The sequence below is a fragment of the Muscardinus avellanarius genome, assembly GCF_963383645.1.
Source record: "Muscardinus avellanarius genome assembly, chromosome: 13".
Classification (NCBI taxonomy): domain Eukaryota; kingdom Metazoa; phylum Chordata; class Mammalia; order Rodentia; family Gliridae; genus Muscardinus; species Muscardinus avellanarius.
This window is the reverse complement of record NC_137799.1, coordinates 35,645,102-35,664,119: the sequence shown is the minus strand read 5'-3', so window position 1 is coordinate 35,664,119 and position 19,018 is coordinate 35,645,102. Positions and strand designations below refer to the sequence as shown.

The 19,018-nt window shown below is 38.1% G+C and overlaps 1 protein-coding gene across 9 annotated transcripts in view; it reads left to right on the top strand.

The window, feature by feature from the left end:
* The window catches only part of TGFBR1 (transforming growth factor beta receptor 1), a gene marked incomplete at both ends in the record, with an annotated part of 53,324 nt that extends 47,046 nt beyond the window's left edge, over positions 1-6,278 (top strand). For all 9 annotated transcript variants that reach the window (XM_080709321.1, XM_080709320.1, XM_080709319.1 and 6 more), the window contains 4 exons: positions 579-735; positions 2,522-2,646; positions 3,881-4,011; positions 6,153-6,278. In XM_080709321.1, the coding sequence (XP_080565447.1) occupies positions 579-735; positions 2,522-2,646; positions 3,881-4,011; positions 6,153-6,278 (539 nt within the window). The remainder of the gene's footprint in view (positions 1-578; positions 736-2,521; positions 2,647-3,880; positions 4,012-6,152) is intronic.
* Between the last annotated feature and the right edge of the window lie 12,740 nt (positions 6,279-19,018).

Here is a 19,018-nt window from a genome sequence, read left to right as displayed (position 1 = left end):
GACTGACCAATCTCATTTAGCATAATATTTACCAGTTCCATCCATTTTCCTGCAATTTTCTTCTTTATGGCTAAGTAGAATTCCATTTTTTATATATTATGTAATTTTGTAATCCATTCATCTGTTGATGGACATCTTAACTGGTTCCATAGTTTGGGAATTATGAAAATTATGAAAAGCACTTTTTTTCTAGTAGTTAGTATTAAAGAAAATATTTTTAATATTGAGTACATGTCAGTGATGACAAAGTGATCTACCTGCTTTGTTTTAATAGCAATCTGTGACTAGGGTTCTTGTAAGAGTTCATAAGCTACTGGCAAACAAACTGGTAACTTTTTTCATCCCCCACACTGTATTGTTAGACATATTATTTGAGCATTATTTTTTAGAAATCTTAACTGTCTCCATTTTTCTTTTAAGAAATATAATTTTGGCAACTTTGGGCATAAGATTTCACTTGAGATTATTTAGTAATTGAGTGTGTCAGACAATGTAGCCAAAATACTTTCACACTAGGGGGAAGAGAGGCTTTTAGTATTAATATCTTAATCATTCATTTTAAATTTGGGTTTTTATAGGAAAACCAGCTATTGCGCATAGAGATTTGAAATCAAAGAATATATTGGTGAAGAAGAATGGAACGTGCTGTATAGCAGACTTAGGACTGGCAGTAAGACATGATTCAGCCACAGATACAATTGATATTGCTCCAAACCACAGAGTGGGAACAAAAAGGTATACTTGTGAATAAATGATACTTAGTGTCTCCTGAAATCAACTTCTTTTCTGTCTCTTTATTTGTATATATGTTTTCTTTTTTGAAACTCAAACTTGTAGTTTATTAGATTGCCCTTAGGTAAAAGGTCTCATGGTCTTACCTGCTATGGAAGCCATGTTAACCTGACTTAAAAATATGCCTGTCAGCCAGGCATGGTGGCACACACTTGTAATCCCAAGTACTTGGTACTTAGTACTTGGGAGGCTGAGACAAGAGGATTACAGGTTTATGGCCAGCCTCAGCAACTTAGTGAGACCCTGTTTCAAAAATAAAAAATAGGGCTAGGGATATAGCTAAGTGGTAGAATACCCCTGGATTCAATCCCCAGTACCACAAAAAAAAAAAAAAAAAAAAAAAAAGAAGAAGATGCCTGCAGGTGAAAGATTCCTTTCTTAAAATATAATTAGCTATATTAATTATAAGAACAGTAGTACCTAATGTTTATAGGTGCTTCTGTGTGTCAGTCATATTAATATATATTTTATATATATTGCCTCATTTATTCCCTCCTCGTGCTGTGCTATAGTTAGTCCAACTGTTTTCATATTTTCAGTTGCTGAAAATTTGCCTTTCTCTTTCTTAGAACTTTTTTGCATGTGCTTTGTCCTAGAACATACTTTTTCTTGCTACTTCCTTAACTCTTGTCCTTTCTCCCAGGAAGACTGTCCTGGTTCTCAAGACTCTTAGGTGTCCTTGCCAAGGGCTTTCATAGCACACTGTACTTGGACCACTGAGGCACTTATCACATCATGTTGTAATTCTCCATTTATTTGTCTGTGTATTTCATTGGCTTATAAACTGTCCAAGAGCAATTTTCTATTTCTAGTATCTATCATAATGCCTAATATGTAGTTGATCCTCGATAAATATTAGTTGAATCCAGTGAGTTCTCAAAAGAACCTAATTAGGCAGGTGACATTACCATTAGTTCACAAGTGAGGAAACCACCTTGTGGAGGTTACATAATGTGATCAGTGTCATATGGATGGTAAGCTGAATTGCTGAGATTTCTGACCCAAAGCCATTATTCTGTTTAGCACATCATGTTGCCACAACTTTCTTCAAAACTGTTGCCTTAACTTTGGAGAGAGCTAGCATCTTGAGTCCATCTAAATTGTACTTAAGGAATTCCAGATTCAGTAGGGACTCTTAGAACTCTTGACTGGCCCAGGGATTATCTGTTATTTTGTTCCCTGGAGTAAGTACTTGCCCCTTTTCATCCTCTTTTAGTGAGAAAGCTTCCAGATTAAAATATATAGTTCCTGCATAGTACACTAAGTGGTATATATTAATGTATCTAATAGTCACAGCTGTTACATGTGTGTCTTTCATTGGAAACCAACATCAGAGGTAAATTGCAGAAAGCTGCCATTTTATCTTTTCCTATAATTTAGTTACCACCATTAATTTGCAAACCAATGTGGATATTTGATATTTTTAAGTCTAATATGATTTCAGTTATGTATATGTGGGGGGGGAGAGGGGGGGAGGGAGAGAGAGATGTCTGTCTGAAGGGATGTTCAAATGTTATGCATGGCAGGAAGGGGATGGGCTTTTCACTTTTTATTTATGTACTTGAGAAAGTTTTTATAAGTGAATCATTTTTATAAACAGAACCATGCTAAAGGGGAAAAATTTTAATTTTTTTTATTTTATTCTTAAGAGTAAAGGAAAATTTATGAAAAAAAGCGCAAAAATAATGTGGCTACCATTCAATAAAATAAATGTTGGCTTCTTTTTTAGGTATATGGCCCCTGAAGTTCTAGATGATTCCATAAATATGAAACATTTTGAATCCTTCAAACGTGCTGACATCTATGCAATGGGCTTAGTGTTCTGGGAAATCGCTCGACGATGTTCCATTGGTGGTAAATTGCTCTCCCTTCTCCCAACAGTTTGTCTTGGGCAGAAGTTGTTCAAGAATTGCCTTCTCTGTTGCTGAATGAAATTCTGTAGTTAACTGTCTGATAGATGATCAAAGGAGGTAAAACCTGATTGCAAAGGGAATGGTATGGCCTGTAGATGCGCAGTTTCATAATGTCTTCATTTCCTGTTTCTGATTTAATTTTGGGAAACATCAGGACCCAACTCCTTGTTTTCTCATGCTCTAGTTACTTAGAATGGATAGCAGCTTGAGAAGCCACCTGGGAAGCTGTTTCTAACATGAACCTGGGTCAAATGTCTTTTCTTTGAGATTATAGTTATTTTTCCCAGCTTGATTATTGGAAATTAATAATAACACTATCACCACTGTATTACATTACTTTGTAGTAAGTTTGTTTTAACTTTTAGGTTTAATTTTAGACTGAGCACTTACCAGTTTATTCAGAAAATATTCTCGTATAGAGATTCAGCCTTAGGTGAAACCTGAAGCCTTAGGATGATTATATGTTGGTATTGTGGCAAATGGACATGTTATTGACAGATTGAAATAGAGAAAGGGCCTTGTATCTCAGACTTGCCTTAAGTCTCACTTTGGGTTCACATCTCACTGAGAAATTATATATTCTTGTTCTAAGTAAGAAGCTGTGCACTCAAAGAATGAAATTTCATTCCTTCACAATAAGGTGTTAGAGGAAAATGTCAACCTAGTCATCAGGCTTACAGTTATCTATCATTAAAAATAGCATTTGTTGGTCTCACAGCAATATTGAGTTTCAGAGAGGTGCAGACCCAGTGGTATCTCAGGGAGGTGGGTTGTTGATGTAGATGTGGATAAGATAGAAAACAGAAACCAGGTGTGGTGGCTCATACTTGTAATCCCAGCATTTGGGAGGCTGAGACAGCAGGATCGCAGTTTGCGGACAGTCTCAGCTACTTAGTGAGGCCCTTTGCAACTCAGACCTTGTTTCAAAATAAAAGAATAAAAATAGGGCTGGGGATGTAGCTGGGAGGTAGAATGCCCCTGGGTTCCATTTCTAGTACCGCAAAAAAAAAAAAAAAGAAAAGAAAAGAAAAAGAAAAATGCAGTGAGCCTTACTCCATTATCTGCTTATTCCATTATCTGCATTTTGTATTAGGCCTCTTGGGAGAACCTTCTAATGGTCTGGCATTAGCTAAATAAAATCTTCAAAGTAGATTTTTTTTTTTTAACCAATATAGGAATTCATGAAGACTACCAGCTGCCTTATTATGATCTTGTACCTTCTGACCCATCAGTTGAAGAAATGAGAAAAGTAGTTTGTGAACAGAAATTGAGGCCAAATATTCCCAATAGATGGCAGAGCTGCGAAGTGAGTATTTCTTTTTGATGCAAGGTCATTTTCTAAATTGTTTCTGCGTAGTAAGTGGAAATTTGCTACTTTTCTTTTAAGGAAAACAATTACTTTTTTTTCATAGTGGTTAAACAATGGGTAAAAATAGAATAATTTGGTTTTCATTTTCAATATTAAGCACATAAAAAGGGCTCATGAAGTGTTTGCAGTGGCCATCAGCCTATCAGAACATTGTTAGATCCACCAAGTGAATTAAGGCATCTGCTTTTTACTTATTTGTTGGTGTATTGTAGTCATTCATCCTAATGTTAAGAGTGATAGAGACATACGTACATACAGCACTTGGTAAGCTCCGCTGGCTCCCACCTCCCTCCCTCCCCTCCCTGTACCTGATATTGAGATTGTATTGATGTCACTTAAAGTGTTTCCTTCATCAGATCCTCCTCCCACCTGCCTCCCTCCCCTGCTCCCTCTCCATCACTCTACTGGGGTTTCTCCTCCTCTGTCTGGAGTCCCTTTTGTATTCCAGTTTTTCTCTAGCTTCCACATATGAGAAAAAACATATTACCCTTCATTTTTTATGACTGGCTGATCTCAGTATAATATTCGCTAGTTCCATCCATTTTTCTGCAAATGACACAATTTTGTTTTTCTTTAAGGCTGAATAGGATTTCATTGTGTGTATATCAAATACTTTCAGAATCCATTCGTGTGTGTGTGTGTGTGTGTGTGTGTGTGTGTGTGTGTGTGTGTTTTACTGGGGATCGAACTGAGAAATATTCTACCTCTGAGCTACATTTCTAGCCCTGTTTTTTATTTTTTATTTTGAAACAGGGTATCATTGTGTTGTGGAGGTCCTCACTCAGTAGCTGAAGCTGGCCTCCAATTTGCCATCCTCCTGTCTTAGCCTGCCGATCCATTTGTTTTTGATGGACATGTAGACTAATTATAATTTGGCTATTGTGAATTGTGCTGCTATAAACATAGAAATGCATGCATTACTATAATATTCTGATTTAAATCCCTTTGGAAAAATACCCAGGAGTGGTATAGCAGGATTATATAGTGGTTCCATTCCCAGTCTTCTTTTTTTTTTTTTTTCTGAAGGACTTTTTCTTTTTTTTTTATCCCAGTCTTAAGAACACTTATCTCCAACGTAGCCACAGCAGTTTGAAGTCCTACTAACAACGTTCCTACTTCTCCGCATTCTCACCAGCATTTATTATTGCTTGTATTTTTGGTGCTTGCCATTCTGATTGGAGTTAGTTGGAACCTCAGTATAGTTTTTATTTGCATCTTCCTGGTCTCTTAATGATGTTGGGCATGTTTTCAAATATTTATTTACCACTTGTATTTCTTTTGTGAAGTGTCTGTTTAGTTCACTTTCCCATTTTTTTAAGTTCTTTGCATATCTAGGTATTGGTCCTCTATCAGAGAAATAGCTGGCAAAGATGTATTCTGTCAGGATCTCCTTTGCTGCACAGAATCTTTTTAATTCCATTTATTCTCATTTTAATTGTTTGTGCTTTAGCAGTCTTGTTAAGGAAGTTTCTACTAGTGCCTATATGTTGGAGCCTTGGTCCTTTGCCCTTTTCTAGCAGTTGCAAAGTCTCTGGTGTAATTTCCAGGTATTTGATTCATCTTGAGTTGATTCTTATGCAAGGTGAAACAGTTTAATTCTATTTCTACAAATATATAATAAGTTTTCTTAAGACCTTTTGTTTGAAAAGTCTTCTTTTCTTAGCTAATGTTTTTGGGACCTTAGACAAAAATCAGTTGGCCTAAGCTGGATGTGGTGGCACATGCTTGTAATCTCAGTAATTAAGAGGCTGAGACAGAAGGATCACAGGGGATCACAGATTCGCAGCCAGCCTCAGCTACATTGTGAGGCCATGTTTCAAAATAAAAGAATAGCTGGTAGAATGCTCCTGGGTTCAATCTCTAGTACTGCAGAAAGAAAGGAAGGAAGGAAGGGAGGAAGGAAGGAAGGAAGGAAGGAAGGAAGGAAGGAAGGAAGGAAGGAGTGATGTGGGATGGATGTAGCTCAGTGGTAGAGCACCCCGAGTTCAATCCCATTATCACAGGGGGGAAAAAGCTTCTTATCCAGATGATTGTAAAGTAATGTATGCACTAATTACTTTTCTTGTATTTTCTCATAGGCTTTGAGAGTGATGGCTAAAATTATGAGAGAATGTTGGTATGCTAATGGAGCAGCGAGGTTGACCGCTTTGCGAATTAAGAAAACATTGTCACAGCTCAGTCAACAGGAAGGCATCAAAATGTAATTCTGCAGCTTTGCCTGAACTTTACTTTTTCTTCAGATCCGCTCCTGGGTTTTCATTTGGAGGTCAAGTGTTCTACCTCACTGAGAGGGAACAGAAGAATATTGCTTCCTTTTGCAACACTATAATAAGGTCAATTAAAAACTTCCCAGGATTCTTTGGACCCAAGAAACAGCCATCTGGGTTTTCTCTGTGCACTATGAATGCTTCTTTCCCAGGACAGTTACAAAATGTTGTGTAGTCTGCCTTTATTTTTTATTAACAAAACTTGTTTTTTTAAAGATGATTTCTGGTCTTAAGTTTAGGTAACTCTGCTGCGCTGAAGATCATCTTTTAAGGCAAAGGAGCAGGATTGTTGAGTTATCTGAAACATTTTTTATTTTTAAAGAAAGTGATTTACTCCTGGTTAGTACATTCTCAGAGGATTCTGAACCACTAAAGAATTTCCTTGATTCAGACTTTGAATGTACTGTTATATAATTTTTCAGGATCTTAAAACTAACATTTATAAAACTCTTATCTTGAGTCTAAAAATGACCTCATATAGTAAGGAACATAATTTATGCAATTGTATTTTGTATATTATTATTGTTCTTTCACATATTCAGAACATTTACATGCCTTCAAAATGGGATTGTACTATACCAGTAAGTGCCACTTCTGTGTCTAACAGAAATGAGTAGAATTACTTAAAGTTGTGTGATAAATCCTGTAGTGTTTGAATTCAAAAATTTTATTTATCTAAGTAACCCAAACCTCTGTTTCGTTGTTTTGGAAAGTTTTTTGTGGTATGTCATTCAGTATTCCATTTTGAAAATGCCTTTCTCCTACCAAAATGTGCTTGAACCACTAAAGAGATGCAGTGTCATTAATGAGTCAGTTGTTGCCATATCCATGGTAGACTAATCTCAGACCGAGCTTTTTGCGGTTTAGTTGTGTTTTAAGTCAAGTGGCACTCTAGATGCTTACAGTGCTTTAATAATTTAATGTGTGTAGCATATAGACTAATTTTTCTATAAGGGAAAGTTTGTCTAGCTGCTTGTGGAAAGTTGTGTGGTATTCTGTAAGCCATTTTTTTATTTGATCAAAGACAGTGTTATTTTTTCAAGAAATAAATTACATTTAAAATTAGATTATGGTTAATGTTAAATAATAGGCCTCTTTCTAGAAAAAGCAGAGGTAGTTATAATGATTCAAAAAGACAACAAATGTGCATGGCAGTCACATTTGTTACATAGGTGTAAATGTTCAGTGGGTTCTTTGTAATGTTAAGAGTTAGGGTAGCTTTGAGGTCTCACTACATTTGGAGGAAGGCAGCTTTTAATTCATTCTTTGTTTATCTCTTACCAGCAAATACTGAAACTGCTTAATTTACATGGTTACATAATGAATTCAGTGCACCCATGATGCCCGGAGAGGTGGTAGCTAAAGGACATTCTGAGTATAGGTTCTTTGTTTGCTGATATTTTGGGTCAAATTAAGTGTTTAATCTTGTCATGGTCTACTCACATGAAGTTGAAACTAGTTTATAATAACTTGTTTTAACTTCTAATGCTGTAAAGTCTTTGCAAGACTTTTACAGTTTTTAAAGTCCTTATCACTGTGATCTTATTCCGAGGGGAAAAACTATCATAGCTGTGAGGCTAGACTTTGACTTTATAGTGCTGTCAATTCCCTGATAAAAGGGTCAAAATAACCTTTACAGTATTTTGTTGGGAAGAGATTATGGCCATTTACTTGAATGAGTTACATTCTGATAATATCTTATCAGTTATTCATAGAATAAATTTGAAAGACTATTTGATCTTAAAACCAAAGTAATTTTAGAATGAATGACATATTGCATAGGAATATAGTGTCGATTTTATGTGTTTAAGACATCATGGGGAAAATGTGCTTAGAGGCTATTTTGACTGCAAATTTGAGGGGGTTTTTTCCTCTAGTTACAATGATTTTATTAAACTAAAAGAATAATTGTGAGACATTTGTTTTATAGTTGTGTTATACTACCTTTTAGTAATCTCTTCTATAATGAGGTACTGGGGTTTTTTTTTGTTTGTTTTTTTTGTTTTTTTTTGTTTTTTTTTGCCATGTCTAAGCATATGAGATCTGGTTTATGAAATCCAGGGGACCAATGCATTTTATTAGTTTATTACTAAAACTATTTTTATAATTTTAATAATGTACCAAAAGTTGTCTGGTTCAAAGTTGTAATATATGATTTTTCACTTTCATATAAGATAATCAACTTTTGCTAAAGATATTCCTTATTACATCAAAGATTGAATTACATTTACACTATTCTTGCCTAAGTGGATAAAATACACTTTTGATGGGTAAATCAGGGAATTTTTTTTTAAGTTAGAATTTAGTTCTGAATTGAGTTTGCATGTTTGAAACCCAATTGGATATTGAAAATGAAATTAAAAGGTGAGTTAGGTCATGATTATCATGGCCATAACTGCCGATAAATTTGACTAGAGTAATACTTTTTGTTTATGTAGAAACATAGTCCTTTGTTTATACCTCCTGTCCTAAGATGTTCATCTTCTAAAATTTAGCATGGTTAAAACATTTCTCTGGCAAATGACCTGCTCACATCATTTTGTCAGTAGCCTGAAGGAGCGAGAGTGGGGAAGGCATGACTTACTGGGCATAGACATGCCTGGTCCTCTGTATCTTCAGCTCTGTCTGTCCTACACTGCCTTCCTGCAGACCCCCAATTAGAGGTCATCACCCCTCGCCCAGCCTCTTGACACTGAGGTTTGCTTTGGAGGCGAGCATAAAATGGTTGATGGACTTTGTAGGACATACTTCTATTTCCTTGAGTCGTTGAGTATGGCAGGGAGGGGTCTCCAGGTCAGGGGATCACGTGGGTGAGGCTTGGGAGGCCCTGCTGTAACTTTAGCTGTAGACAAGAAGTAGGCTGGCAGCTGTGGCAGTGGGAGTTGTGCCCTGTAGTGCAGTAAGGGCTGAAGCGCTGAGCCTGGATCCTGCTGTAACCATGGTGCTCAAGAAGTGCCTTGAGTCAGTGTACAGTGCCACGGCCTTTAAGAATCAGATTTCAGTTCTGACTGCAGACTTTAAGTGATTACTTGGCCATTTTTGCAGTCCATGCATGTTACCTTTTTTTCCTATGTCTGAGAGTTATCAGAGACTATTTTGTAAAGCTGATGACAAAATGCTAGTTAACATGCATAATAATCAGTATCCCATTAGACATATCATATCAAAAGTTAACTTTTATCCATGCACTGAAAGAATGATTGTAAATCAACTGGTGTTTGTTTGTTTGTTTCTTGATCATTGCAGTGTTCTGACTCCAGAAGGTGGAGATTCAAAATAAGGGTCTCTGACAGCTAGGCAAAAAAATATTTGGATATTTTGAGATCCTAAAGAATAGCTCTAGACATGTATTGCAACTTCTTGTGTTTGTTTTAGAATGCTGGAATACCCATGGGTTTTTCTCCCTAGGAATGCTAGACTTCTAGAACATTATGAGGATTGTCAGTACATTATTTCTAATCCCATTATTTAATTTGAAATATGAGCTTTCAAAAATATTAATAACATTCAACCTGTTTCTTAAAACTTAAAAAAAGAACTTCAGTGAATTTGCTTTTATTTTTTAACAAGATTTGTGAATTGAATATCATGAACTGGTAGCGATAATCCCCCATTTCACGTTGTGCCGATGGAATAGGCTGTTTGATATTTCTTTATATGTCAAGGAGATGCTTCAAAATGTCAATTGCTTTAAACTTAAATTACCTCGCAAGAGACCAAGGTACATTTACCTCATTGTGTATATAATGTTTAATATTTGTCAGAGCATTCTCCAGGTTTGCAGTTTTATTTCTATTAAGTATGGGTATTGTGTTGCTAAATTACTCAAATGGTACTGTATTGTTTATATTTGTACCCCAGATAACATCATCTGTACTTTTTGTTTTCTATATTTTATTGTATTTGTGCAGAATCCTTCTGATTTTATCCGTATAACCTCTACCCATTCAGATATGTACAGAAAATGTCCATATAAATTTTCATTTAAGTAGAATGATTTTGAGAAGTCTGTAAAGAAGAGAGAAAAACATAAACTGCATTTCCCCATAAGTTTTTTTAAGATTGTATATTGTAATTGTAGTAAAATTCCAAATGAACTGTAAATAGGAAGTAGGAGAGTGATGCTTATGTTAAGTCCTAACACTACAGTAGAAAAATGGAAGCAATGCAAATAAAGTACTTTCTTTCCCCCAGGTGACAGTGGTTGCATTATTTTCAGGAAGCTCTGGATGAGTGAGCTTCCAAGCTCATTCAGATTGTTGTTAGAATTCATTCAGTTCCTGAAATCACATGACTGAAGTTTTCATTTCCTTGCTGATCGTCAACTCTTAGTATCTAGAAGCCACTCAAAATTCCTGACTCTTGGCCCCCTGCTCCATCATCAAAGCCAGGCACAACTCATGAGCCCTTCATAGGTTTTTTATTTCTGGTCACTCCTCTGCCTCATCCCTTCTTTGCTCCTACTGTATTTCTGATCCAACCCTTTTCCTTTTCTCCCCCCCCCAACTCTCTTTTTCTCCTTTTGCTTCTCATGGTTCTGCATTTAAGGGCTCATGTGGTTACATTTGGGCTGATTGGAATAAACAGGATAATCTTTCTAGTTAGTAACCTCAGTTTCATCTACAAAATCTTTTTACAGTATACCAAGGTTAATGTCTGATTAAATAACTAGAGGATGAGAATCTTGAGGATATATTTACTATGATAAGTACATGTTTTTTAATAGCTTTAAATTGAATAAAGCAATAATATCACATGCTGTTGAGTTTATAACATAGATGCAGTGTATAATAATGGCACAAAAGAGGAGATAAAATATGGAGCAATATTGGAACAAAGCTATATTTTATTAGAATTTACATCAGCTTTAATCTGAGCAAGATTGTGATAATTGAGATGCATATTACTGCATTCCCTAGAGCAACTATTAAAACATCACTCAAAAAGTGTTATAATGGTAACACAGTATCTAAATTGTACAGTAAAAGTTATTTTAACATAAAAGGCAGAAAGAGGGATAGAAAAACGAAAAAGGTTTGAGACATTTAGAGGTATTTGCAAAAATGTGAATGGCCTAAATACCTGAATCAAAAAGTAGAATTGTCAGGATGAATAAAAAGGCAAAAAATAACTATATGGTGTTTACAGAAACACACTTAATTTGAAAGTGAAAATATGGGAGAATATATACCATGAGCAGTAACCGTAAGAGCTATAGAATTGCTATATTAATGTCAAAGTGGGTTTTTTAAGATAAATATTACTAGAAGTACAGCATATTTCAAATGATAAAGGGATCAGTATGTCAGAGAAGCCTAACAATTATCGATGTATTTGTACCTAACAGCCCAAAAATAGATGAAAAAAATGACAATTGAAAGAATAGACTATTTGAAAAATAATATTTGGAGATTTGAACTACTACTCTCAAATATCGATAGGACAACTGGACAAAATCACTAAGCATATAAAAGACTGCTTTTAGCTGGCTTACCCTGGCATTTATGGAACACCACCCACCAACAGCAGGACATAGATTATTTTCAAGTGCACATGGGTATTTTGCTAGGGGAGATTGTATGCTGTTATAAAATCCCAATGAAATTAAAAAGATTGAAATAGAAAGTTATGTTCTCCAATCACACTGAAATTAGAAGTAAAAAATTTTTCAGGCCTCTAAATACTTGGAAATTAACACACTTCTAAAACAGGTCATGCATTGAAGAAACCTCAAAGGAAAATTAGAAAATAATTTTAACTGGAAGAGAATGAAAGCACAAAATATTGATAAGATACACAACATGCTGGGTATGGTGGCACACGCTTGTAATCCCTGTGCTTGGGAGGCAGAAACTGGAGGATCACGCAGGTTCGAAGCCAGCCATGCTGGCTTAGGAGACCCTGTTTCCAAATTTAAAAATAAAAAATAGGTCTGGGAGTGTAGCCCGGAGGTAGAAGTGTTTCCAGGAACCCCAGTACCACCCCCCCCACCAAAAAAATACACAACAGTCACTAAAGGGAAATTTAGAGTTTTTAAATGCCTATATGTAAATGGCAAAGTCCTTATAGATGCAGAAATCCTTAAAAGACCAACAGAAGCAAAATAAAAAGGTTTATATACCAGGACCAAAGCTTTATTTAACATTCAAAAATCAATTGGTGAATTATACCGGATATATTAAGGGGACAAATGATAAAATCCACAGTCAACTAAGTTGACACAGAAAAAGCATTTCACAGGATTCAACATTCATTCAGTGATGAAAACTAAACAAACTGGGACTGGAACTCAGTCATGAACATCTATGAGCCAGTCACAGTGGCCCATGCTTGTTAACCCAGTACTTGGGAGGCTGAGACCGGAAGATTGCAAATTCTCTACCAACCTCGGCAACTTAGATCTTGTTTTAAAATAAATAAAAATAGGGTTGGGGTGTAGCTCAGAGGTAGAACACCCCTGGGTCCAATCCCCAGTAACACACAAAGTGTCCATGAAAACACCACAGCCAAGGTGTTTAATGGTGAAAGATAATACTTTTCTCCTTAAATTGCCAGCAAGTAAAGATCACTCATTTTCCTTCCACATTACAGTGGAGGCTCTATCTAGCCCTCCCTCTTTTTCCCCCCAAGTAGTGAGTAAAGGCATTCAGATAAGGAAAAAAGTCGGCACAAGTCATCTGATTCTGTAAGATTCTAGGGAATACACACACACACACATGCGCGTGCTACTAGAACTAATACATTAGCAAGGTTGTAGGTTATAATATTGGTATTTTATAAATTGAAATTATATTAGCAATGACAATCTCCCTAAATTAAGGAAAATAACTCCACTCAGCATAAAAATAAAAGAATAATTTTACCAGAAATAAAAATATTGGTAGATATAAATAATGGAGTTGCCATGGTCATAGGTTAGAGAATTCTATAGTATTACAATGGCAGCGCTTCCCCAGAGTATTCAACCCCACCCTTACCAGCATTCTGCAGAATTTGTTAAATTGACAAGCAGGTCCTAAAACTTATATGAAATTAAAAGTAAAATAGGCAAAATTATTTTTAGAAGACCAAAATTGGAAGAATTACCATACCCAATTCTAAAATGTACCATAAAGCTACATTAATCAAGACAATATTTGGTGGCATAAAAAGAGGCATACAGAGTAACAGAACAGAATAAGAAGTCTAGAACCCTTACATCTATGCTAATGACTTTTGACACTTGTGCCAAGACAATTCAATGGGAGAAAAGATGGTTTTTTCAAAAAAATTGTGCCAAGACAATAGGATATACCTACATTTACAAAGGAAAGAAATAAGGGAGCCACAGAGTTAGATCCTTACCTCATTATAGACTTAATGATAAACACCAAGGCTATACATCTTTTAGGAGAAAAATCTTTGTGAGTTAGGGAAAAACTAATATGACACCCAAAGTAAATCCATTAAAAAACCAAATTGAAGCCGGGCGTGATGGCGCACACTTGTAATCCCAGCATTTGGGAGACAGACAGGAGGATCGCACAAGTTTAAAGCCAACCTCAGCTGCTTAGTGAGGCTCTCAGCAACTTAATGATACCCTATTTCCAAATAAAGTATAAAATAGGTCTGGGAGTATAGCCCGGAGGTAGAAAAGCCCCTGGGTTCCACTCCCAGTAGCACCAAAACAAAAAGACCCCCAAAACCCCCCAAATTGATTAATTGAACATCAGAATGAAGATGAGTCAAAGACTAGCAAAAATGTATTTGCAAATTACATATCTGATAAAATATTTGTATTCAGAGAATGTAAAGGACTTTTACAAATCAATATAAACAACAAAAAAACTAGTCAAGAAGCTGGTCATGGTAGCGTACACCTGTAATCTCAACATTTGGGAGGCTGAGACAGGGTCACAGTTTACCGACAGCCTCAGCTACTTATGCCCTTTGCAACTTAGTGAGACCCTGTTTCAAAATAATAAGAAACAGGGCTGATAGTGTAGCTCAGGTAGAATGTCCCTGGGTTTCATTCCCAGTACCGCCAAAAACAAAAAAAACCAAACTAGTCAAGAGATTTGACCATTTACCCACAAAGATGTGAATGCCTCTAAAACAATTTCTTGTAAAGACTATCAACGAACTTAAAACCACAGTCAGAAACCACTCCACACATACTAAAATGGCTATAATTACAATTTTTTTAAAAGATAATAAATATCACGCCGGGCGTGGTGGCGCACGCTTGTAATCCCCGCGCTTGGGAGGCGGAGACAGGAGGATCGCGCAGGTTCGAAGCCAGCCGCGCTGGCGTAAGAGACCCTGTTTCAAAAATATAAAATAGGTCTGGGAGCGTAGCCCGGAGGTAGAAGGGCTTCCAGGAACCCCAGTACCACCAAAAAAAAAAAAAAAAAAAAAAAAAAAATAATAATAATAATAATAAATATCAAGTGTTGGGGAAGATGAGAAAAAAGAACAATTCCTCACATTACTGGAATAGGCTCTTTAGAAAATAAATTGGCAGTTTCTTAAGTTAAATATGAGCCAGGCATGGTGGTGCATGTAATCCCAGTATTTGAGAGGCTGAAACAAGAGGATTGCAGGTTTGTGGCCAGCCTCAAACTGGCCACAACATACTGAGACTCTCAGTAACCTAGCAAGATACTGTTTCAAAAAATATAAAAAGTAAAATAGGGCTAGGGGTGTAGTTCAGAGGTAAAATGCTCCTGGGTTCAATGCCCCTGTAAAACATAAACACAAAGCCGGGCATGGTGATGTGTTCTTGTAATCCCAGTTCTTGGGAGGTTGAGACAGGAGGATCCAGGTTCTCGGCCACCAACTAATATCTGTTTCATTTAAGTATGCCCCAAGTATCAAATGGAAAATAATTGTACTAATAAAATGTGTCACTTATCTGATATTTAAAATTTAACTGGGCATCTTGTAGTTTATCTTGCTAAATAATCTGACAACTCTAATTCAAGAAAAATGAAAACATTACCACAGAAGACTTGTACGTGAATGCTCATAGCAGCATTATTCAGAACAGACAGAAATGATAGCAATCTAAATGGTCATCAGCTGGTGAACTGACTTAAGCAGTGTTAACTGGGCAGAATGGTGCACACCTATAATTTCAGCGACTCAGGAGGCTGAGGTAGGAGGATCTTGAGTTCAAGACCAGCCTGAGAAAAATCTGTGAGAACTGTTTCAAAAGAAAAAACAAGGGTGGGAAGGGATATTTATGTAATGGCTTCTGGATTAGTGATCCACAGTACAACTTGAATCAACCTGAAAATCATTGTAGAGGTGAAATGCCTTCACCAGGCCCCAAAGGTATGCTGGACTACATTGACATATATTAATTAATCAGAGAAAGAGACACAAATGGACTATGTGCCTAGAGGCAATCACATACTGTAATTACCCACAGGCCTCCCTTGATTCAGAAGCTATTCCACAGAGGAAGAGACGGCTGGAGAACCCAGAGACAATTTTGAGAGGAATAGCAGATGCTCTTGAGGGAATCTAATGGGCTCGAGAAGCAGCAGTCTGAGGAGTCAGCTGGTCCCACATAGCAGAGATCAAGGCTTTTCACTCATTTTCCTTAGATATTGGATTGGACTGAAACGAGAGACCAAACTGTGCGACAAAAGTCTGACCAAGTGTGTTGACAGATTCAGTCTTTCTTCCTGTAATGTGAACTTAGTTAATAAAAACTCAGGGAAAGGACCAGAGGTCATTATTTTCTTTCTTGATGGGTCCAGAACTTAAACAGACAGGTGATAGAGAAAAGCTTTTTTCAATATCCACAGTGTCTAAATTCCTTTAATTAAAAATAATTAGCAGCCAGGCTTGGTGACACATGCCTGTAATCTCCCTACTTGGAAGGTCAGGACAGGAGGATCACATGTTTGCAGCCAGCCTAAGCAATTTAATGAGGCTCTCCACAAAAAAAAAAAAAAAAAAAAAAAAAAAAGGCTGGGGGTGTAGCTCAGGGGTAGAATATCTCTGGGTTTAATCTCCAATGCCACAATAGTAATAATAATATAGTATTGATGATGATAATGATCAGCAATCCAGGGTGCCATGTTTGGGAGTGCTGGTCCCTGGACTCCTTCACCATCATGCTAAGAAGCAGGACAAAAAGACTTCAGCAGCATGAAGGAACTCTTTGCGATGATGGGAATGTTCTGAAACTTGATTTTGGTGATAGATGCACAACTCTACAAATTTACTAGGCATCATTCATTGTGTACATGCAATGGGCAAATTTTATGGTGTGCAAATTACACTTCACTAAATCTGTTAAAGATACAACTCACCTGTGATTCTTCCCACCCACTTACTTCACGGGCCAGTCATACTGAACAGCCTTCATGCTCCTCACACAGCCTGCTCCTTGCAGCTCTGCGCAGGCTCTGGCTGTTGGAGGAGCTGCACTTCTTCCCTTCAAGGCTCAGGTCAAAGGGCAGGTCCTCCTCCTCAGTCTTTATCCTGCCTTGGCAGATCATTGAGCCTCTGTAGTATTCTCAAATCAATGGCTCACCCTCTAATTGCACTTCATTCCCATTTTAAACCCTTTAAAGACTTTTTTAAGCATTTTCTTTCTCTTATTCTCTTCCTCTTTGTGTTAGCCTTTTTTTTTTTGGTTCAACCAAAATACTTGACAAGAACAATTATTTTTTTCTCCTCCCAACTTTTATTCAAGAGGATTTATTCACCATCCTCGTGGTGACCCTGCCATACAGCAGAGAGGGAAGGGGAACCCAGCAAGAACTGGAGCAATTGTCAGCAGAACTTGACAGGGATGACCAAAGGCTGGAAGTCACAGAACAAGAAAGCTGGGGGCTGCCCCTGCCAGGTCTCCCCAGGACCCAGAACAGACTCCAGAACAGAGCCCCAAGGGCCAGACAGTACAATGCCCAGAAGCCAAGGTCTCGGAGCCATCATGAAGCTCCTGAGGCTCCAGGATAAGCCTGCACATGGTGGTGGTGACTGAGGTGTCCAGGGCTTTGGTGATCTGAAAGGAGATCTTGTAGAGGCAGGGCTGCATGGCCTGCAAGCCTGTGTCAAACACATTCTCCACCTTCAACTGTGTGGGCATCTTGGGCAGGTACTCATGCCAGCGCATCCTTGAATTCCCCGACAACCTTGCATAGGGCATGGTCCAGCTCCTTAGAGGAGACTTGCAGTAGGTGAAGTGGATGAAGTCAGAGTCCACAGTCTCAGTACCCAGGGTGCGGAAAGAGTAGGTGCCTCCTTCTTGTACTGGAACTTGCCTGTGCTGCGATGTAGGAGCACTGTGTGCAGCATGGCCAGCGTGACCTCCCTCCCTGCCGCCCTCCTCTGACACCTCCAGCACTTCGGGATGACAGTCCATCCTGTAGTCACATCAGAGCAATGACAGGGCAAAGACAGGGAGGTTTGCCCCACCCAGGGACCACCTTCTCAAATGCCTGCCCTGGACTGCAAACCGCGAGCTGCCTTCCCCACCTACACCTGACCACAGCGCCCCGCCCGAGAACTGATAAGAACAATTTAGAGGAGGAAGGAATTATTTTGCCTTATGGCTTCAGAGGCTCAGTCCATGGTCAGCCAGCTCCAAGGTAGAAAATCACATCACAGCAGAAGGGTGTTGTGGAAGAAAGCTACTCAGTTCATAGCAGCTGGGAAGGAGGGGACAGGGACAAGATAAGCCTTTCCAGGGCCTATCTAGTGGCCACTTCCTCCAACTAGGTCCTACCTCCTGGTCATCCATTCAGCTGTCAGTAAATTAATGCATTAAATAATGGATCAGTCCACAGATCAGTCCACAGATAAGGTCAGAGCCTTCATATTGCAATCTCTGCCTAAAAGCCCCACCACTGGGGACCAACCTATCAGCACACAAGCTTTTTTTTTTTTTTTTTGTGGGAGGAGAATTTCAGATCCAACCACAGCATCCTTGAAAGAAGCTGGTGGTTTTCACACATTTCCCTTTCAAACCACCTAACCTAAGAATGAACAGAATAGGTTCAGTGATGACCCGGATGCCACATCTGCTGGATTCTTGGGGAGCCTGGCATGTTTAGGGTGCTTTGTTGGAAGTATAATATGACACCTAGGGAGTCTTCTCTGAGTGCCCCCCATGTTCTTTCTGAGGACACACTGGGCTGCACACAGGCTTCCCTCTTAAGTCCTTACACAGCACTGATTGACATTGGGCTGCACACAGGCTTCCCTCTTAAGTCCTTATACAGCACTGATTGAGTCTTTGCATGGTTAGGAGGACTGGTGCCACAAATTAGATATGAACAACCCAAGAACAAGAACCATGTCTGATTTATTTTCCTGAATCTTTTGCCTCAAAGCAGAGTTTGGCCCAAAGTAGGTCCCAAGAAGAACTTGTTGAATGACTGAACATCTAGGAAAAGAAGTCTTAGGTGAATATAAAGTGAGCTGACAAGATGCAGCTGTGCAGGTGGAGATTTACTTTATAGAGGCAGAGTGTCGTCATAGGTCGATGAGCTACAGATGAGCAGAAGGGGAGAAGAGGGTAACTGTCACAGAGCTCCTAATTGAGGGCTGAGCCAGAGGTGCCCGTCTCCTTCCACGTGGATTCTAGAAAGAGGCAGGCCCTGCACCCTCTCCTGCAGATTTATAGGCACACACCGTGTCCCCAAGGTCACCCATGTCCCCACAGGCTGCTCCAAGCA